Source organism: Rhopalosiphum maidis, chromosome 3, assembly GCF_003676215.2.
Source record: "Rhopalosiphum maidis isolate BTI-1 chromosome 3, ASM367621v3, whole genome shotgun sequence".
In the NCBI taxonomy this organism is placed as follows: Eukaryota; Metazoa; Arthropoda; class Insecta; order Hemiptera; family Aphididae; genus Rhopalosiphum; species Rhopalosiphum maidis.
In genome coordinates, this window is record NC_040879.1 from 2,669,262 (window position 1) to 2,693,491 (window position 24,230).

The 24,230-nt window shown below is 27.4% G+C and overlaps 1 protein-coding gene across 1 annotated transcript in view; it reads right to left on the bottom strand.

Annotated features, from left to right (window-relative positions):
- The window catches only part of LOC113559828 (ALK tyrosine kinase receptor-like), a 296,724-nt gene that overhangs the window by 60,957 nt on the left and 211,537 nt on the right, over positions 1-24,230 (bottom strand). The window contains exons 2-6 of the mRNA XM_026965595.1: positions 9,833-10,043; positions 7,615-7,736; positions 4,818-4,961; positions 2,184-2,339; positions 1,889-2,019 (exon numbers count right to left, since the gene is read on the bottom strand). Of these exons, the coding sequence (XP_026821396.1) occupies positions 1,889-2,019; positions 2,184-2,339; positions 4,818-4,961; positions 7,615-7,736; positions 9,833-10,043 (764 nt within the window). The remainder of the gene's footprint in view (positions 1-1,888; positions 2,020-2,183; positions 2,340-4,817; positions 4,962-7,614; positions 7,737-9,832; positions 10,044-24,230) is intronic.

Genomic DNA, 24,230 nt, shown 5'->3' on the forward strand with positions numbered 1-24,230 from the left:
TTCTGAGCGTAATTTATAATATTTTATCAGACAACATGTGGGTATAATAATATAATAAACAATATTAAATCAAAATGCATTAAGAGTTTGTAATTCAATAACATAAATTGTCACAATAATTTACAGTTTCAAAATATTTAAATTCTTCATACGTTTTTATTTTGGATTTATTAAATGCAAGCAAAACTAAAAATATACTTCAAAATAGTGATATTCTATATCACTATGTGCCAATCATTATAATATTATTATTAATTATTATGATCTAAAAATATCTTTTTTCACTATGCAAAGTTATTAGTGACTTGTAACACATTTTCTCATAGAACCATTCTCTCGTCTATCTAATTTAGTTTATCTCTTTCATACTACCCAACTTATTTCAAATTCTCGTTATCTTCCTGTCTTATTATATTTAGCTTTATTAAATCATTTTGTTTTTTTACTTAACCACTTTTTATAAATTGTAAAATCTAGATTCTTATTTTTTTTTTATCTGTGTATTATTGTTTTATATTGTTGAATTTGATTAATTATTAAGGCAATGCAAAAAAATATAATAAAATATACTGTTTTATTGGTAACCACGGCAACGAATCGATATGACACAACGGGGTAGTATGAGGTATTCTATAATTTCTATACATAACTCTATATATCTCCAAAATTAAATATTGCATTCATATGCACATTGATCTACATATTTTGTTTGATATTATATTTTAGCTGTTAAGAGCTCGCGGATTCTCCGAACTTATTAGAAACTTGAACTTAAATATGTTTGTTTCACAATAAACGATAGTGCGTAAACACCTCAAGGTTTTTGCCAAAAACAACAAACTGTTGTTGGAAAATAATCAGACCCAGGATTAAATTATTAATCAAGGATTTTCTTGAGTTGTTTAGTTGTTTATCATACTAAAAATAATAATTGATTTTGCAAATCTAGCATGAACCACCCAATGTACCAAATAATGTGCTCTCATATATGTGGCATGGTCTATTCGCATATATGAAAAAACAATTTCACACACGAAAAATGATAACGAAGGATATGATTAAATTTCAAAACCACTGGTCCAGGAATATACAATTTCATTATTCGAACTTGTGTTTTATTTAATTTACTTCTATTATATTCATCTGTGAAAATGTACTTAAATTAATTATCTACATGAATCCTAATCAACATCATATTATGTGGTTTTTGGTTGAAAACTAAGAGTGGCTACGCCATGTCGCGAAACCCAATATTAATTGTGTCGAGATGAATGACATTAAAATGAAATGAAATGTTAACAATTGTAAGTTTAGACTATTTCTTTTCGAAAGTATAATACTCTTTTAATGTACTTTAGTGCGCTGTATTTTTCACTGTATGATCATCGCGTTATTATATTATTTACAGTTGAGTGTTTAAATAAAATAAAATTAAAGTTGTAAAGTCGTAGAAATATATAAATTAAATACAGCATAAATACCTAGTAAACGGTTTAATATTATTGAACTACAATATATATATATATAAGTATCAAGATAGGAAGTATTATAAAAATGATACTTTATTAATAAATAATAATCGATTATATTTAATATCGTACACGATAAATTAGAAGAACGTTCTTAATATTATGGCTGTGTCCAATAACCTCGGATTGAAATATTTTTAATTTAAAAACGAATTTACACTGTCTAAACATACAAATAATTTTTAATTCTTTTGGTACGATTTTTTTCTTTTTATAATTTTGCGGTCGAAACCCTATAAACCATTCTTGCGGAATCTCATCGCGAATTCCGAGTGTTGTAGCCCGCGATAGATTTCAGAACAGAAAACAATTTTCTACTACGATAATAATATAGTGATCGGAATGCAACGGGTACTCACATAACAAGAATTGTAATATTTCGACTCGGTGTCGGAACAATACGTCGGCGGCGGATGGAAATGTATACTGTCCATTCGCGCTGTCGCTCCGAGATACGAGGATTCCGACATGTCTACGTAAGCGTAGGTACCTGCGAAATAGAACAAAACACAAAATACATTATAAAAAAAAAAAACAACCGGAAAAAAACTCAACACATTTTACAGACACCGCAAGTAAACAAAAAAAAAAAAAAATAATATTTATTATTGATATTAGTTTTCGTTTGACATCCAAAGCGGGTCGTCATATTACCGGATCGGTTACGGAAAGTGTTATCCCATTTCGGGCCGGTGAATTTGTATCGGTCGCCTTTGTACAGTTTCCACGTCAGAGACATCTCGTCCGACGTATTCCTCCATCCGCAGAACCCAGACTCGAACGTGCACCGGGCTTCGGTGGGCACGAGAACTGAAACGATGATGTACAAGCAAAAATTAATAGGCGCGCGAGATTAATGATAATAATAATTGTGACGTGATATATTATTACATATTATCGTATAATATTAAAGACGCGAAACGCGGCGGTGGCCGTTTGTTCTCGACTGCAAAATATAACGGCGCAAGACTCGAAGTGGTTGTTTTTAACGAGTGAAAATTAGGTATACACGGTTATAGGCGATTACAAATCGACCGCGTTTAAATCCGCCGACACAATAACGTGGTAGTAGTTCTATGTAAATTATTATAGCGAACAGTTAAATTAACCGGAGAGTTCAAGTCGCGTTGATGTGGTTTTTGTTTCGCACGGCGAAAAATCGATGCGTTTTCCGGAAATTCTCGTCCAAAATATAATACGACATTGTTGTTGTTGTGTCTAGAAAATGTGCAATCGTTATTATGCCACATAGACTGTACCAATATGTTCGGGTGGCCTAAAACTATATAATGTTGAACACATATACCGACCATATAATAACAATAGCTCGCGACGGTTTCGTAGTTGCGCTTCGTTATCAAAATAATGGATGTTTTGTTCTTATTTCGCTATTGTACAATCAGATCGTTTTGGGATACAACTCATATTGTTCACAACAGTAAATAATAATGTGCGCGGTTAATTAATGACTTCTGGTGATCGTATATACAATGGACATTGCAAATAATTGTAGATGATACGAGATGTTCGCTGGACGCCGACAATTCACGTTGATTTGGCGTGGGATTTGATTATGTGTATTTTACGGTCGCGATCAAAGAACTGCGCATTCATATCGGAATAAAAATACTAATGGTCCATTTTTTTTTTCGTTCCGGATAGTCATAATATCAATATCACTATCGTGCCCGTTGGCTACGATAGATGCGACTTTTCATCCATTGCATCGACTCCATTTGAAATGAAAATAAAGACGGACAATGGCGGCCTATGTCGAATATCGAAATTATTCTTTCGATCATCATTTCGATAATAATATTAAGTCAGCTATTAACAATATTACACTCTAAGTTGTGTTTAAGGAACTATAATAATATTGTATTAGAATGAGGTTTCGTACTTGGAATTTGTATTTACCTAACTACTTGTTGAAAAAAGGTGCAATATTATATTCATTTTTTCTGAACCCCAAAAATAACAAAAACATTCCAAACGATTACTTAAAGACACAATTTTCAATAATTATTATAAATCTCAAATTAGTCAAAATATTCAATTTATAATTTCACATTTTTAAAAAAAGAATTGAAATACGTATTTGATTCTGAGCATCGTTAAAATTGTTCGAAAGTCATAACAAATTTTTAATTCACTTAATATCGTCTTAGGTAAATTAGTATAAAAATATTACAATCATAGGAAGTCGTTTATTTTTAAATTCAACTGTAATTTATTTTATTCAATGTTGTACAATATAATCTGGTTGTAACGATTATTAATAATAGACGCAACAACTAGTCGCATTCATAGACTCAGTTTGGAGGGTTTGGGAATTGTTTAATGTCAATTTAGATTTTAATAGTAACAAGTATCCGTAACCATAAGATAACATCGTAAAAAAATAGAAGGGCACCCCCAGTTTTTTCATTGAAATTGCGCCCCTGGTTGCATTTCTAATATTCGTGTAATAAATAAAAACATATATGGTACTTGTATTCGTTTTTCCCCTTGCATTGTTGTCTCATTACTATTCTGTACATTAATTCATAAACGGATAAACAATGTTTGCCAAACTTTTCGGCGTTACACAATGCCATATTTTTTAGTAAACACATACTTATTAAAAGTTTAAAATGTATTATCTTATAAAGGTTGCGTTAATCTTTATCTGAGCATTTACCGTATTATTAAATTAATTAAAACATCTTTTTAAACGGGAAAATATTAAATATACAATATGCAAATAAGCTTCATATACAATCTAGTTTCACTATAATAATTTAAAGTACATCATATTTTGCCGGAGGTGTTAATAATTTACATGACTAATTTAAGGAAAATTAATTAATTCGGTTAATAATAAATTTTGATATAAAATATGCAGCACTGTAGTCTAAAATTTCAATATGTATAATAGACAGAGTAAAATGGTTATTATAAAATAATATGTTTTAATTTGTGTCACACATTCGATTTATATATATATTGCCGATTTACCTACATCAAACCAATTTATTATTCGAAACATTTTACACCGTTGTTATAAATAGAATTATATTAAAGCAAGAGGTTTTTATTTTATTTTTTTCTAGTGATTTGGATGTTTTTGATTTTATGTTTTTTATCACGATCGAGTAATTTACCAAAATCAATTAATGTTCGTGAAATCATAGTATCTTCTAGATTTCTAGAGTCGTGTTGCGCGCTTCTACGAAATAAACAAACTATATCTGCACACCAATAAATGTATGGCCAATATCTGTTAAAAAATAAAATATATGTACTTACAACAGTTTTCGGTTTCATCTGTTTCGTCGGGACAGTCTGGACTTATGTCACATACATGATGATACGGTATACATGTCATGTTATCGGAACACAAAAAATGCGAGTCTGTTGGACAACCGTTATCAGTGATGCCGGTGAAGTATTCTGGAAAATAAAATGTCGTACAATCAAAATGGATAACATAAATGTAACATTTTTGAACAATATCGGGTAAGCACAGAATATCATATGGATTCCTATTTTTATACATAAATAGGTAAGTAAAAACGTACGTTATCTGTATTTTATTTTGTACAATTTTATCATTGTTATGGTTAGGTTTATATGCGTGAAATCCTTACAATAACAGTCAACAATATTTGTTTTATACCTAAATTTTAAATATAGTGGACTGTTATATAGAATTCTATTATGTCGCAACAAATGAGAAAAATACAGTAAAAATCTAAAAATAAACGGTCGTCGAGCATAAAGTAAAAGACGTTTTTTAACAAAATACACTTTTCGGTTTCTTTTGATAAAACAAAACGTAGTGCATGCATAAAATATTCCGGTCGCTGTTTTACCTACTGAAAGACCAGAGATTACAAAAGGTAAATTTTCTGGTGGAAAAAAAATGAATAGGCAGCATATAAATGGTCAACTATAAATAACATCTCAAATAAACCTGGGCAATGTTAACATCCAGGCGCCTTGTATTTGTTTATAAAAATAAATAGTATGATGTACAAAGGTGTAAATCCTTCTATTTTAAATGGCATTTTCCTTGTCCGTAAATAATATTTGTTTTATTTTTGAATTCCAGCGACTCGTGATAATTGCTTGCTGACGATGTTTTTATTATTATATATATTTTTTTTAAATGAAATCTTTAATATTCATAACTTATATTAAGTATAACAATGAATCTATAAACGTCTCGAAAAGCTTTAAAGAGCGTTTTCGTGAATAATTCGTGAACTACGATGTGTAATAAATTGCAAATTTTGTATTTTTTTTTTTTTTATAAAGTACCTACTCTTTTCATTTGATAAATTTAAAACGTTTGTGGTTTTAGAAACTATATTATAAAACACGACCGAAGTATAACTACTAAGTCTTTATTTTCGATCGAATGCAAAATCATGTTCTGTTTTAGATTGTTGAAATATAGATTGGTCGCGTTAACTAAAACCGTACGTGCAACCCTTAACAGCCGTACAAACAAATAGGTAACAACTACAGCCAATAACCGTCATACAGTATACGCACGTACTTCCACGCGAAAGTCGTGACGATACCTTTTATATGAAACAATGTTTAAACAATGATATTATATAACCATATTATGGCAGCAAATCAAAATTATTCGTTGTCCCGCAGTATGTATAATTAGGTCCGGAAAAAAAGGATTTGAGGACACCGACGACCGAATCATTAAAGCAGTTAAGCTAAATACAATAATATTATATTCCAGTCTTGAAACGATTAATCGTTGGACATGTAGTATAGAAGTATATTATAATCAAAATACACATAATTCATAATTCGGACACAAAAATCATGGCATGGTAATTTTTGATGTGGAACCACGCGAGACCTTTTTAGTGTATATTTATGTATAATGTATAATATATATTATATATATATATATATACAGGATGTAACAGATAGAACTGACTTTTGGAATAACTTTTGATCTAATTAATATTTTCAACTTTTTTTTTATTATTTATGATTAAAAGACCTTAGTGCTACATGTATAATTTAATTATTTCTATGCTTATTTTTTAGTACTGAAAATAAAAAAATTAAAATTTGATTTAAATTTTTTGGATAAATTTAAAATAGCTTATTTGTGAATTTGATTATAAGATCAATTTTGATAGTAAAGAGATTTATCTTAGTCAAGTAGTTTATTTTTTTAGAAATTTTTTAAAATATCAATATTTTTTGATTAAATTATTTTAGAACGTAAAAGCTTTTTAAAAATGTAATTTTTTTTAAAACTTTAAAATTGTTTTAACAATTTTTGTCATACGTTTATGCAGTATAATTTTTTTTTTTTTTAATCAAGTCTATCTGTTACACTCTGTATATGCATATCATAATAGTACCTCATGTTCGAGACCATATCCTAAAACAAACTCGTCTCCAACTCTTTCCAACCAGCTTATTCTCTCATATTGGTTTTTGAATCTACTGCTTTCTTTTCCACGCAATCATCCCATCTCAGGCCATTGTCTACTCTTACCATCGATCCGGAAGAACACCCTTCTTCAATTACAATTGTTATCATGGTATCATTTTTCCCCGGGCTGCCCACCGTATACGTACATCTTTTTTCACAATTTCCCGCATAGCGCATAACAGTTCAAACGATTTTTTCCGCGTATTTTTCTACACTCTTCACGTTGTAGATTTCAGTACGAGCCATAGATTTACCATAGTATTTTACTTTCAATATGCCGAGCCTCAATTTTTTCTAGGAGTCATTAAAGTTGACAGGTCGTTACAAATTCACGTTAGTTTTGATTTTTAGGTTTTTAAATCATATGATTCTGAATCATCATACGTAATTATAAAATATTATTCATTAATTATTTATATTATTTTCGATAATTATCTTCCTGGTTCATCGCCTTGGATTAAAGTATTATATTTTATTTAATTTTTAATAAATTAAATTGATTTATTCTACAATATTCAATTCATATATTATATAAACTAAATATGTTATATTTAACTTTTATTGTTATTCTTTTAATATAATTCTTATTTATTATCAATTTGAATGTAATATAATTTGTATAATTACCTGGTAAGCAATCTTCTAGTCTAATATCATCAATGGCAACATGTGATCCAAGCTTGATATTTATTTCAATAATAACTTGCTTTGTCTGTCGACCCAACAATACCTTCTTTTTCTCCCAATTTCTATAAAAATATAAACAATCATCAAAGCCACGAAGCTTTCAGTTATTTATTTAAATAAAGTAACTGTTATTAAAAAAAAATATAATAAAAACATTTGTAATTAGGTATATAAGTTATTTAGTAGTAGTTAAATATCTGATGTATGAAAAAAAAACTAAAATATGAAGACTTTTATAAAATACTATAATAAACAAAACAAAGATTGATTAAATATTAGCAAACATACAACAACCAATATGATTATTAATACATATAAGTCTCAAGTAACTATCGTTTTGTATTTAGGATATATATATATATATATTTTTTTAATCATGAATTAATAATTTAAAATTACAAATTATCCATTTGTATTGACCAACTATATTAAACTATCGATATGGCGTTTTAATTTTTAATTAAGTTATGTGTATTTTTATAAATTAATATTTTATATAATTTTAAGTTTGACAATATATATATTATTTCACTATTGTATTAAACTAACAAAAAACTAGAATTTATAAACACAAAAGCCGGTATGCTGTTATTTTATTAACGCATTTAAAAAGAATACAGCACATTCAGATACGACATCCACTTAAGGAAAACCAATTTTTATGAAATTGGTAATATGTATAATATTATCTATGTATGTATACAGTTCATGTGTAAAAATGTCGTAACTGTAAAATGATTCATGTCCACAATACATGACAACGAATATAACAATAAACAATTATTGATAAAGTATACAGATATTTATGTATACATAAGCATCGGGAAACTTTGATGCTTGAGCAACTCGTTGCGACGAGTAACAATTTTTTTACGGTATTTATCTTTATAAGCCATTTCTACGTGTGATTTACTCGTTCACGGCGTACATCACGCAGCAATAAAAACTTTAACTTTAACTTTTTGCAATATAGTTTCATTTCGCAAAAAATATACATTAATTATGAATACTTATAGTAATATACCACGAACAATTGTACGTCTATTATTACCCTCATTGAAATTCCTCATTAATTATTAGGGTTTATTCTACTATATCTATATTTTATAAGACAATAAAATATCATAGTCTTGAATTATTATAAACATTGAGAAACTCTTAGCTGTTACATCCTCTACAATATTAATACCCCGACCGGTCAAACTTCCAGTTAAGTTAGGTTGATGTGGAAAATTTATAAATGCATGCTTGACTTCAACACAATTTATTACATTCAAAAGTTTTCAAATTAAAAACGTGTTACCATTAATTAGTATCTAAATATTTATTAGCTGTTCAAAATATTACGGAATTATATTAATTGTTTATAACAAAAAATGGTGGTGTATAGTTGTAGGTATCATCCACTATGAAAACAATTTACTTAAAATATGAAATATTGAGTAAATAGTACCAAATTTCTGTAGTTAACACACAAATGTGATAAGTGCTCTAGTTTTTTATTATTAATATTTTGTGTAAAATACAAATAATAATTACAAAAATGGTTTTCAGCTTTTACGGTAACATTATTCAGATAATATATTCATTACTTCCGAATTAGCGTGAATGCTTTAATTGTTATGTCATTATCATTCAGATTATCAAAACTGCCACGATATCAGAATTTATTTTATACCATGATCGATATCGTTGATTTTTATTTACACTACGTATTATGTTCTCACGAGCATATTCAAAAAGGAGGTTGAAATCAAAATATGGTTTTGTAATTATATCTAAGAAAAAGTCATCATGTTATCATCACATTATTAGCAGTATGAAGGACCGAGGGAGTAGTGTGGCGAAAACGCCTTACTCCCACTTTTGAAAATGAGGAAATATATTGTATTTACATTATAATAGTCGATTCTAGTCACCTAAAATACGATTCATGGATATCAGGATAACCCGAAAGTATTTAAAAATATTCTAATAAGCCTAGAGTTAAATTAATGTTTTTTTTTTTATGACCGACTAATAATTATTTTGTGTATTTTTTCGGGCGCAAAACTTGTGTACACATTAAAACAATATATTATATCTACAACACGCCGTCAAGCGTCCGTTGCCCCGTTGATGATAGTTGCATAACGTTTAAGGGTGGTTTTATACTTACACAGGAGAGTTGTTTTCGACATTATCCTGAATTAATGATGTATAATTCTCAGTCTTTAGCATTATTGACACTTGACTGGGCACACTGACGTTGGTGTGCATTTGAAATGACAGTGAACACCCGTTGTTGTCGAACACCCCAACTGTGTAGTACGGGCTCCGTATGTAGATATGTGAAGTGTCCTTATGACCGTAAATGAACAAGAAATTCCCTGTGAACAAACATAGTACGATTAATGATATTATAACGACCGAATTCCACTGGCATGTCTATGTTTTCAATCGAAGTCACGAGTCGTGTTATTTACTCGGAAAGCCGATAACCGTTTTTCGAGGAAATACGATCGTTTTGAAAGTTTCTGATTTAGAAAAATGTAAAACCATCAAAATCATGAAACTTTTGGTATACGGACATTTCAAATTGACATCGCAATAAATGTCTTAAAAGGCGTATTTACTATTTTTGACACGTTTTCAGACCTAAGTCATAGTATTTTCAATACCTTTTCAGTTTTATTATGAACATTGTCATAAACAATGTATCCTAACGAATTGATATACTTGTATAAAATTCGGTGCTTTTACATAACGATGTTGAATTTCCAGTTTTTCTTCGTAATAACATTGAAGGATTTAGTCAATACAACTATATATAATGATCACATTTACAGAACGTTCAAATATATTTCCCATGATAATTTATCAGTATTATAATGCTCCATGTACAATCAAAAAATCTTAATGACTTATAACAGTTTTTACCAAAGAAATACGTTATATTAGCGAATGATATAATTAGAATATTTTTTTGAAATAATGAAATAATTCTGAATGAGGTTTAGTAGTAGTATTTTTATAATTCAATTTTTATTTTAACTATAATTTTTTTTTTTTTTTGCATCGTTGGAACCATAACATATATAAATAAATATTTTTCCAGTTTTGGGTAATGGATAATGGTAAATCATTGATTTTACAACAAACATAATAGGTGACCATAATAACCTTTGTGAACATTCTATAAGCTAAGAATTAAGTTTCTATAAATCAACAATTTGAAAGGATTTCAGACATTATAATTTTTATATTTAAACGTGTTAATGCATTTGTGACGTTTACACATTTGATTTTTAACCATTATAAATTATAATTGATAAGGAAAATATGAAAAGATTAATGGAACGGTATCTGGTTTGAGGACGATTTCAATATTTAAATATACTGCGTCTCAAATTACTGATACGTCAAGGAAAAAACAATGCTATCCATATGAATGCACTAAAATATACTAAACGTGCAGTGTTATGTGCATTTGCATTTTATTTTTATAAAATATGTATTTATGTCCAAATCATTTTTTATATGTTTTCTATTGCTTTATATTATTTTTGTTACCGTAGGGGTCTCGACACCGAACGTTTTTAATGAGTTGAATATAGACAATTTTCTAAGTTTGTGCGTGAAGTTAATGTGCGCATTTTAAGTGATCATTAGTGCGACTGTAGTGTAAAATAAATAGTGGAGAGGTCTTGAAAGTACACGCACATGTCAATAACGAACTACATGAATATTAATTATTTTTATCTAGATATTTTCAAGTTTTTTTTTATTTTATCTTTATCTTTACCCATATAAATTCTTACATTTTATATTTCATATTTATCTATAGACACATTTATGGATTTGAGATAGTTATATTTATATTCATATCGAATCAGATGTTGAATACGTAGTAACTAAAATAATACGCAAATGATGGAAGTTTCAGGCACTGGTCATACTGTTATATGAGTATATGGCATTAACTTTGTACTATACTGATGATAAGTGGTGAGTGTTGACGAGACTGTTTTTAAGTGAAACGCACAGATAAAGTGCACGAGTCAGATGACAAATGGAAAATTGTAAAAAAAAATATGATTACCTGGAATGTGGGCGGTAATAACCGTGGAGTTTTGAGATTATATCGAATGTGCCGAGGAATTCTTCGGTAATATAATAATACAGTTTATGTGTGTATATACCATAATATAAACCACAAATTTGAGATTACGAATAGTCGGGACGGAAGCACAAGACGTCCTAATGCCGAGGTCGATGGTAAATAATGCTGCAGGCGGTTGTGCAGCGGTCGTTTGCGGTATTCCATCAAAGGATCTTGTTTCGTCCTTGCGGTGATCGGATTTTGGCGAAATCGACTTCCAATATAATTAATAGGTAGGCGATATCGGTACGACAGACGCATAAAGTTCCAAGAATAATTTAGTATTCGCAAAGATATTTGTGGTGATCCACACAACCACAGATGCCGTAAAGCGACACGATTGTAAATATATAGTATTCCAGGTACTACTGCAGCTGCAGGCACTCCTTTACACAAATCTCATAATTTTGGTTACCAATATCATGAGTTATATCCTACCGAGTCTCTAGTGACAATGTCTCGTTGAAACGCGCTGATCTCATTGTGTTTTATAGAGATCTATGCATATGCGTATTGTGTCTATATATTTTTTTTTCTCAAATAAAAAAAACCTAAACAAATTTTTCGTTATTTCAGCGATTCCGGTCAAATCTATAGTCGTATGATTTTAAATATATTTTTGTAAATAAGAAGATGTGTTTTTTTTAAATCTATTTTATATAACTTTGGTTGAATAAATTTAACGACGAAATCTGGCACTTTATACGCATGTTGCCTTAGCCACGACTATAATAGTATAATGGAATGATTTTACATTCATAATGATATTATTATTATTATACTATCGTAAGTTGTGAGTTGACTTGAATTTACTCAAGTATAAATAACAATGTGCAAAATAATCATTTATTTACGATTGTTGCGATATTAGACGCCTGAAGACATGACATCATTGTAATTGCATTTCGAAAATTCTAAGAATGTTTTTATACCAGTATTATATGGTTATATTGGTGATATGCTTAGTGAGTACAAATAAGTAATAACATACTGTTTATAATTGGCACATAAATCGTTCCCATCATTGTAGCGTATTCGATCTAATCCTTTGTGACAGTAACTCATACCTGTCATGATATAATAACTGTTTGATGGTTTTAATTGCACGATTTTACTGTCAAGGATTGCACTCCTACTTTGATATAAATAAAAATTACAAAAGGTAAAAACTGTTGTAGGCTCTGTGTTCACTGCAATATTCGTAGATATATATATATATAATAATGTGGTTATTTTTAAGACGTTTGCGTAAGTTATGCGAAGCGTTATACGTATATTTACCTTATAGTAGGTATCTAATAATATTTAAATTACAATAACTATTGATGCAAATTAACGGCAACAAAAAATAATGACGTGTGAACAAGTACTGGTAAATAATGAAAATAAATACTTGTATTTGAAAAAAAAGTTAAAAAAATGTTTAGATTTTCTTAATATCACACTATCTTACATTTATTTGACGTTATTTTTTTTAACATTTTTATTTTTATAATAATTTCGAAAAATATTAAGAAATATCAAAAGTTGATTTTGTGAATTATCACATGTAGGAATACAGTTTTTTTTCGATACAACAATATTGTTTTTCCATAACATTGTGACAACGAACACTATACAGGTAATTTTACTTTAAAACTAGTTTTTTCACTTATATACATATACAATTAAAAAATAATAAAAAATACCGATAAAAAAATATTTTTTTTCAATATGGTTCTATCGACTATAATAAGTAATTAACACAACAATAACATAATCATTTTTTATTCCACTAGTGCATTTATATATCAAATAAAACGTATGTATTAATTTTAATTTGTACGCGATTTAAAGATTAAACGAACGAGATCATATTTATATTTTGACTAATGTTATGTTAATTTCATAGTATTTTGATGATAAATAATATTGTTTTAAAATTAAAACAACTTTGAAATGTCTGATCACCTATTATTCTTGTTGTTTGCAACTGAAAAATTTGATAAAATATGAAATATTTAAATACTTAAATATAAATTGATATTTTATATTTTATTTTAATGTTCAGATACATGTGGCCAGACTGGTCGTATAAAATATATTTGTTTTCTCGTTTATTCCAGTAATATAAAAGTTACAATTCAATAAGTACAAAGTGTCTCTAGAATAATATTTAAAATGAAATAAATATTTTGTATAATATTATACTATGCATAATATAATAATGTAATACTATTATTATAGGTATTACCATTTTAAACTATTCGATTTTTTATTGATACACTTGATAATAAGAATAAAATAAACAATAATATGCACAAATAGTTGATACTTAGTTGATATTATAATATTTATATCTTTGGATACTTGATACATTTAGTTTATTTTTAAGTAATTATTAAACAATTTCAACGCATAATTTTTATTTGAATACAAAATTACTAGTATGTAAATTTAAATTAATGGGCGAACAGGTCTCTTTGGGCTTTTGGCCACTATACTAAATATATTTTATGCTCTTTTAAAAACTTCCAATAATAAAATAAACCATAAATTATAAAAAGTCAAGAATAGTAAGCATTTTGTTAATAATAATGTCTTTTTCATTTAATTGAAAAATGAAAAAAAAAACAAGTTTATTTTAATTTGACTATATTGAGAAATTGTATTATAAATTGAATTGTATTTCACGGGCTTTGAGCATCACTACTAACTCAGCAATGACATCATTGAAATGTATTGTTGAAGCCAATGCATTCTATGTAGATAAAAGAGTCAGCGAGTTTAATCGTTCTTGACTCTTTGTTGATTTTTGCCACGTCTTCAATGAATTTCCCAACTGACTGAAACACTATTTTGTTTCTGCTCAAATCACTGGAATAGTGTAAGATATTCGAAGACTAAAACACATGTTTACAGAAATTGTCTGCACATTTTTCCACGTTAATTGAGTTTAATAGTTCGAGTGGTGGCATTACAATATATTTTTGAAATATTGAAGGATATATAATTTTCAGTTATAACGTTTCACGATACGTCATATTTTCAGATAAATCTGATTTGTATTTTTGTACAATTGTTTTTTAATTCTAATTTTTCATTAGTCAGTACTCAGTAATAAAAAATTGAAAAACAGGTCAAAAATATTACAAATATTATTATTGTCTGACAAAATAAAGTCAATTGTGTAGCGAATCACTTAATTTCTAAATACCATTTCAGATTCAGTACTCTCAGAAGAGGATGTTGAATAAGTTTATAAAGTTTCGTCGAAAAATATTTATTTTTTTTTTATTCGCCTTATTATGTTATCTGTGATTATTGGTATTGTTTGCATTATTTAGCTATTTGCTGCGAATCGAATACAATTTCAGGCCAACTATCTCGTATATATTATAATTAATATTTTTTTTTTTAAATCTAAGAGTTAATTTATACATATAATGATATTCCTATTTTTTGTATAATAAAATTTCTTTGATCAATATACGACAGTATTTTATACCAAAATTAAGAAAATCGCCACTTAGGCTATATCTGGTACAGACAAATTTTAATTAAAAAGCACGTCAGTCTCCAAAGTTGAATTAGAAAATTGTGTAATAAAACGACAAACCCAAGGTGAATACATAAGGTGTCGTCACTCTAGTCCGCTATGTATACACACTCTTGATTGAAATTATTACCACAGTTCTACAGACACCAGAACCCGCTTCCTGTCCTATGAAGCCCTATGTTTTCATACTTTTAAATGAAAAATTCCTTAGAGTAGTCAAACTATGAATTAAAATGTTATTTTTCTGGCAGTTGGCATATAATAATATTATATATTATAATAACATATATTAATTGGAGCCTGTAATCATAATTTACATTTGCATTTTTGTTTGAAATATTTTTTATCAAGTAGACACCAATTGTAAAATATTATATAATGTATACAATTTAGTCACTTTTTTTGATATTTCCATCCTACTTGAAACCTTTAAATTCAAAATTTTCGAGAAAGAATGAGTTCATCTTTCAAGAAATTATACGTATGTCGTACGATATACAAGTGACACGTCACACGTACCGCTAACCCTTATCGGACTCAGACTGCGATACAAGTCAGCAGTACGTAGTACTATTCCATATCGATACCTATCGAAATATACGTCGTCCTCTGTACACGGGTTCTATAAAAAGACTGAGTACACCGGCGCGGGCTGCTGTATCACTGAGATCGTGATATTATACATATGATGCACCGGACATCATTCGATTAGTAGTGTCTTTTATTACTTTTATTATTTATTATATCGCGCGCGGGTGCGGTCCGACCGGACAACCAAAGCGCGTCGAACACTTGTGTTTTGGTCATGTTTAATAATATATTCGCGGTTCAACTGTCATCGCGTGGGTCGCGCGATCCGAACGAACCAGCAACATTTGGAGTTTATTACACATCAATACGCGTATTCGAGAAATCGGCTGTCGGCACCAACTTACGGTAACGCGTTATCACACGAGTGATATGCGATTTTGTTATTTAATTTTGTACGATCAACCATTGTTATTGTAACTGCAAATATTATATTATTATACAATGTGTATGGCTTGAATTTGACACGTAGGTATTATAATATCACATTTTATCTAATACGGTAGGAGGACGCCTACAGTCTACACCCCTGTTATATTTATATATTTTAGTATTCATTTTTATTATTCCTCAGTGTGTGTCGTGCTGTAATATCACCAATTTTAATACAGTCCATTATTTGTTATTATTACATCAAATTTGGTTTTTTTTTTTAATTATTAGTTTTTTATTAACCTGTCATCATATTATACAAAAAAATACAGCACGCATAACAGATTTTTTGCCATAATTAGCAACTAATTCATGCTCATATACCTACATTATGTTTTGAAATTTGAACAAAAAACTCTATAAAATTATAATATGATAATATAATAAAATGAATCAGATGTAATTGACGTATTCGACGATTCGGATTTTTGTATAATCGTATAGCACGTGGTGGTGTAATACACAATATTGACCCGTAAGGTATGTATATAAATCTAATCACTGTAATTTAAAATACTTACGATCAATTACAAGCAATATGGAATTTCCGTACACGAATTTTCTCGGTAATCGATGGTTAACTCGCAGCTTAAAATATCAAAACGACTACGTTATAAGATATTGTATTTAATATAAAATAATTATACAATATATCAGAATTTCGAGAATTACAAATGTATTTGGTTAATTTATTTCAGCGGGCCCTCAAAATAATCGGGTCTCTGTAATTCAGATCTAATCGTTTCCACTTGTAGAGTAGGTACCCGTGGACGAAATCCGATCATCGCGTATTTCATAGCTCTAGAAATAACAAACTCATAGTATTATTTTATTAAAATAAATTTCACCTAAACTCTCGACTATTTTATGAGAACCACTCTATCTGGTATGGAATCAGTCCTATTTCATTTTGTCGTCGAGCGCAATGATTTTTGTACTAAAACTTTAAAAATTATATTATTTTACTAACTAAAACAATAAAATACAAGAGATTATTGAGTATTATTAAATGGGGATTGAACTATGGAAAATGTACATTATTCAGCTTATTTATCTGTTTTGTTATAGAATATTATTATGTCGTTGATGTTTATATGGCTATCGAGATGGGTATATTCTATGTCACGTGAATTGCACTAGGGATAATTACGTTTAAACGATTCATTTATAATATTTATTATTGCACCAGAATAACTATGATTTTGTATTTATTGTTTGTATACTCCGTGACTTAATCCGCGGGAGCTTACACCCAGCGTGATAAATATTTTGAGTACCCATTGTAAATTACGAATAATTTGAAACGCTTGACAACAGACTACCTAATCAATTGAATGAAGTGTATTAAATGGAGTCATAGATATTGTATAGTGGCTTTTATTATGCTTAAAGTGAATGGTTAACAATATTTTTTTTAGTCACTATGATTTTAGAAAATTGATTTTATGATATTAATAATGTTATATTATAATGTGAGCGTGGTAATTTTCACCAAAAAGAGTAATTTTATAAAAATTATTCATTCTTTACCAACAAAACTACATTACTAATAATAATAATTTAATTTCAAATCGTATTAGCCTTATTAAATTTAAGTTCCAATTCTTCAATTTAATGCAATTGTATAGAATATTGAATAAAACATTAAAACTACTTTAAAAAAATGAACTATCCAACTGAAATTTACGTAAATTTACCAAACATTTTTATATCATTAAATTAATATTGATTTTAATAATATAATACGCAATTGGGAGTTAGTCAAATTTCATTTTGAATTTACATATTAATGTAATATAATATTTTCAGCATTAAATAACCTTTCAATACATACATATGTATATATAGTATATACACTAAAAAGTTACAAATATAGTATTGTACTATACATTTTATTAAACTTATTTTAACTTTGTTACTATAAGAATTACTTAGATGAAATATTACCGATAAATTTGTTTTAGTCTCCATTTAACTTATCACAGTGTTAAACTAAATATCAATATCAAAATACCACTAATGAATATTATAAATATTAAAGTATTATTAATTCTTATTATTGAATAAACGGAATACTGATATAAAAACTATATGTATGTGTGTGTGTGTGTGTGTGTGTGTTATTTATATTTTATTTTTATTTATTTCGGGTACTTTAACTTTGATAATACATCAAAATTGCAGATTTCTGAGGATGTATAAATTAAAATCATTAAATTATAGTAAGTAAATTAAAAAAAACTTGAGATTGAATTTGAAATGTGAACGAACCAATTATTGTTATTTTAAATAATACATAAGACGTAGTGGACATTTTAACGAATAGCTTTTAATTAAAATTATTAAAACGTAGGAATCGTGACAAAAATGGAAAAATTAAAAATTCCGTGAAAATCTGATTTTCTTTGAAAAGTATATTATGAGTATAATACGGATTACAATTATAAATGAATATTTCACAAAAAAAAAAGTGGTTTATGAAATTAATTAATGACACACATAAGAAATCGTCTACTACTAAAACAACCTACTAAATTGATTATTTAGAAGTATAATTGAAAAGCTATATAAAATCGCTTAAACACTATTTTTTAGTAAAGTTTTTTTAATGACTCGATAATAATTTATAAATTATTATTCAATAATTCAAATCATTCACCGTTTTTGTGATATAGTGTAAACGGTTAATAAATGAAGTAATTTATATACTCACTAACTTCACTAATTTTGCTAGTTAAAAAAATAGAATAAAAATAATATCACTTAAAAAAATATATATATTCGTTGTAGTTCATTGCATATTATTGGAGTTTTGTATATTAGTTATAACCGTCGGCAGAAATTTAATTGTTTCAAAACGCCCATTTTGTTAGTTCTAACCTACCAAATCACGAATAAGACAAATTTGTCACTAATTTACCACTTGTTGCCAATAACTTGGAAAGTAATATAATTTAACCATAAATGTGTACCACTTACAAAATCGTTAATATACCATTTGTATTATAATATTATTTAATAATAACATGATATAACTGCTGTGTATTGTATTATTTTTTTATAGAACATTTTAGTCAAATATTCATGGATTTGATATCTATATAATACCAACGTCTATTTTAGTCTTATTATTTCTTATTTATGGTTTTCAATATTATATATTAGTGACCCGCATTAGCGGATATCGTTATTTTAAGTTCAGTATTATTAGTTTATCAATAATAATAATCCCGGATCAAAAATAATTAAATTGTACATAGTAATTCTGAAATGAGTAAGTGTAAACAAAATGACATGATATACATACATGTAATCGATAAATACAAGGACGTAAACAGGAGTTTATTTTTTTTTTTTTTAACTGGAAAAAGGAGGTAGGATTTTATTTGCCCGATGAATATGCCGGAAACGTTTAGTTCTATATAATAGGTAATCTTAAATTTATATCGCAAACAAGGTTATATATATATATATATATATATATATATATATATAATATAGTATAGGTCCAGTGTATTATAACAACGTTAACGAATATAATCCTCAAAATTAATATTATTTTGTAATTGCTTAGCTTATTCGTTAATACTATTGTTGTACCTATATAAGTTTACAAATTCGTTAAAATGAACTGACAATTTATAAAATTAAATTAATTTTTTCAATTACTATGATAAAAATGATCCATGTTTAGTTGAGGAGTCGAGGGAAACTAATGGTTTACTCTTACTTCAGAACACAATTTATCAAACGCAATAATTATACTGTGTATGAACTTTATCATATTTTTTCGTTATAAAAATTGAAAACATTTTTACATATCAAACATGAAACAAGGGATATAATATGTAAATATGTATATGTAATTTAATAATAGCAAATATTTTTTTGTGAAATATTAAAAATTTTATGCAATTAACTGGAAAACAAGAAAAGTTCAAAAAGAACTACAATATTTTATTATAGATAGTTGTATAATATTTATATATTACATAAATTAAACAACTATAAATTATTTAGATCACAAAGGAAATTATTGAAAGCACGAAAAATGATATATAGTCGAATAATAAAAACAATTTGAAAAATTATTGTAATCAAAAGTATTAATATTTGCGAGCCATAAAAAACAATAATGTATAATAACAAGTTTAAATCATTTTCGTAATATTTATGTATAAAATAAAATTTTAAATAGTATGTAACTTTTAACGAATTAGTTATTTCTTATACCTAGGTAATAGGAATATATATTTTTAAATAAATATAAGCACATTTTAATATCTACTAATATTATAAATAATAATTATAATATATAATAATTTAATTTATAAATATTGTGATATGGTTTTTAAAAACTAATAAATAAATAATATTATTTTAGAAAAAAACCAATAAAGCTGATATTTAAAATATGTGATCGACGCTAAAGAATATATTTAGAACGAATCGTAAACTAAAAATAACTCATACTATTAAGATACCAAGATAGACCGAATAACGTTGAAAAAGTCAAACAGAGTGTGAACTGTAGCTGGAAAACGGGATGCTATAATGGAGCTTATTATATCTATGTAGTATATCATAGATATTTTCTGGTAATGCGGAAGAGAATAGAAACGGACAATGATCATTAAAAATCTACAGCCACGACTGACCTACACATTAAATAAAAAAATAACGTAAGGTAACTGTCTGGCAGAAGTCGAAAATAATAGTTTAACCTGTGTACAGATCGAGGTGGATAAAAACAAAACCAGACAGCGGAGAAGCCAGAAATAAATACTATGACACGCAATAGTTAATAAAATATTATAAAACCGGAAATCGTAGGAAGTGTGTATTGAGACGCGTGCGCGTGCTATGGAGGGATACACAATAGTAAAAGCGCTTTGAATATAATATAATAAATCGATTAATATAAATTATTTTAAGTAGAACGGCTGATAAATATTAAAAAGAGCCGTTAAGGGACGATGGACATGCTTGTAATGTGTACCTGTACAATAATATAGTGCTCACTGTAGACTGAAAAGCGAAAGACAAATAATATTTTCTTATATGACTTGCTACCGTAATTATAACAATGCAATGATGTTTAATCGGTTGACGTATAATATGTTTATATTATAAACGTATAATACGTTATATATATAATAGACTGCTTACAATATGATTAAACACACCAAACATTCACCATCAAATGTTATCTTAATATCTATTTTGTAATCATAAAAAAAATTTAAGTATTCTAAGTATTTACCAGCTTGTTAAGAGTTATTGAATAATATAAATTAAAAAAAATCTGATGGGCTTAAATATAAAGTACAATTTTTACCTATTCTTTTCTAATAAGTAACGTAAACCAACACACGCTTTCTATCTTATTTACTGATTATTTCTTATTAACCAAAAATTATTATAATATTATATTTTATTTTATGTTTTCAATAAAACGAATTCGAAATAACACGGCGTTTTCGATAGGCAATTTAGGAACGTAATTGTTGTGGGTTTATTTTCTTCGGGCAGTCAGTGGGTGCATAATATAGTAATGATATGACATTAATATTCTTGAAAACTTTTGCGCCACTTATTTATTAATTCCATTTTATTTGAAGGATGTCATCAAGGGATATTTTCACATCTGTAGTTATTCGTGTCACCGCATTTTTAGCATCTTAATTATATTATAACAATTTATTTTGCAAAATAACCCAATCATTGTAATTTTAATAGCATTTATTACAATTAAAAAAAAAAAAAAAAACAATTCAAATAAGATCGTTATTTTTATTGAATTAATGCTGCAAAAAGTACTAGACAGCATATTTCCCCCTCAAATTTATAATAAATAATTATAGTACCTACCCATATTGATTAATATAATTATTTTAAAAAAAATAGTATAATTTACATATAGTTTTATACATTTTTAGCATCTATATTTGCTAATAATAATTACTATAGTGATTTGTTCTATCTCAAGAGTTTTTTTTTTAAAAAAAAGAACTATTAAAAGAATAGTTGCAAAAACAAACAAATAATATAATAATATGTCTTACCTAAGTAGTTATGTATATTGTATATATATGTTTGTGTGTATAAATAGTAACGTACATACATCTTATAGAATGGTTTGAAAGTCGACTTTGACTGGCCTAATATAAATAATTGGTTAAATTGCAATATTGATACAACACATGTAATTCATAATGGAACCGAGACATTTTTTGGCGCAAAACAATGACATTTTTTAGTACAGTAAAAAAATTAAAAATATAATGTAAAGCAGCTTTATGGATTAAAACCGTATCATCGTTAGTGTTTTAAATAAATCGTATTATGAATTTTCTCCGCGTTTTTCCTCGAGTAAACAGCATACATTAATCTTGACCTTTCTCGAGACAGTTTTCTTTTCAATATGTGATTACTAGTCACGTCCCAACCCAGTCAGTGAGTACATCCGTCATATTTTGCACTTTAACACTGAAACGATAACTAACCACTGAATTTTCAGGTACTATTTAAAAAAATATATAAAATCGAACATAATAATATATTTTATAAAAAAAAATGTTTGACCGCGATCGCAGATTCCGTTAGTTTTCGGTTATTTCGTTTGTAGAACGCAGACTTTGATTATTCACGTACAGGTAATAATAAATTACTATATCAGTATCATAATACACTGCAGTTCTGCGAACACTATCAAACCAATTCGGTAGATGCTTTAAACCAGACAATATATTATCTCTGAGTAGAGGGTTCATCTCAGCCGGCTTCTCAAGGATGTCGACATCCAATTATCCGGTTCATAAAATCAAAACTACCTGCACCAAAGTGATCACATTAAGCGAAACTCGGTGTATTTTGTTTCAAATTTAGAAACATACTGTAATAGTGAGATAATCTGTTAGAATGCATCATTTATATTTTATTTTAGTTTTCAACCAATAAAAATATCATAGTTTTAAATAATATAAAACTAAAAATACAAAACTAATTTTTCCATTAACTAAATTGTTAAAAATATTAAAATAATAATACATATATTAATTAAAATTAAATTAATATTTTAAAATCGGAATTCAAGCTGTCTTACTAAAACATGTTTAGGTTTGTTTAAAATAAATAATTAGATACAGGATGATTCTTTTTTCATTAAACACTCATTATTTCCAAAAGTGTTGGCTTTTTTAAATTTTTTTCTTAAAATTTTTAAACATTTTTAGTTGCATACTTTTCTAAAACTATATAACATTTTTATTTTTTCACTCTTATATTTAATAGTGAAATAACTATAAACTATTGATTTTCAAATGACAACCTATATTTAAAATGTCATAAAACAGTAGAGCTATTTTTTTTTTTTTTATGAATTTTAACGTTAAAGCTATTTTTTTTTCGTTTAACCGTTTGTGAGTTATAGCTGCTCAAAGTTGAGTGGTTTGAAGTTTTTAGGTGTTCGATCTCCAAGTTATTATGGCTATGAGGCGTAGGTAACTACAGATACAAATTTCATCACTGCGTCGATAGTCGATAACGATAGTTTATTACATATGAAAATATTTACCTCTAACTATTATCTATTACTCATATGACTACTGGTCTTCAGAAACAAGAAGTATTATAAAAAACGAAATCTGCTATTTCGCCTATATCTCGCTAAAAAATTAACGACAAATAATAATTTTAATGTTAAAATTCATGAAAAAAAATATAGCTTTATTAATTTAGTACATTTTAATTATAGTTTGCCATTTGAAAATCAAAATTTGATAGTGGTTTCACTATTAAATAAAAGGATGAAAAAAATAATATTTTTTGGGGGGGTTTGACTGATAAGGAATTAGC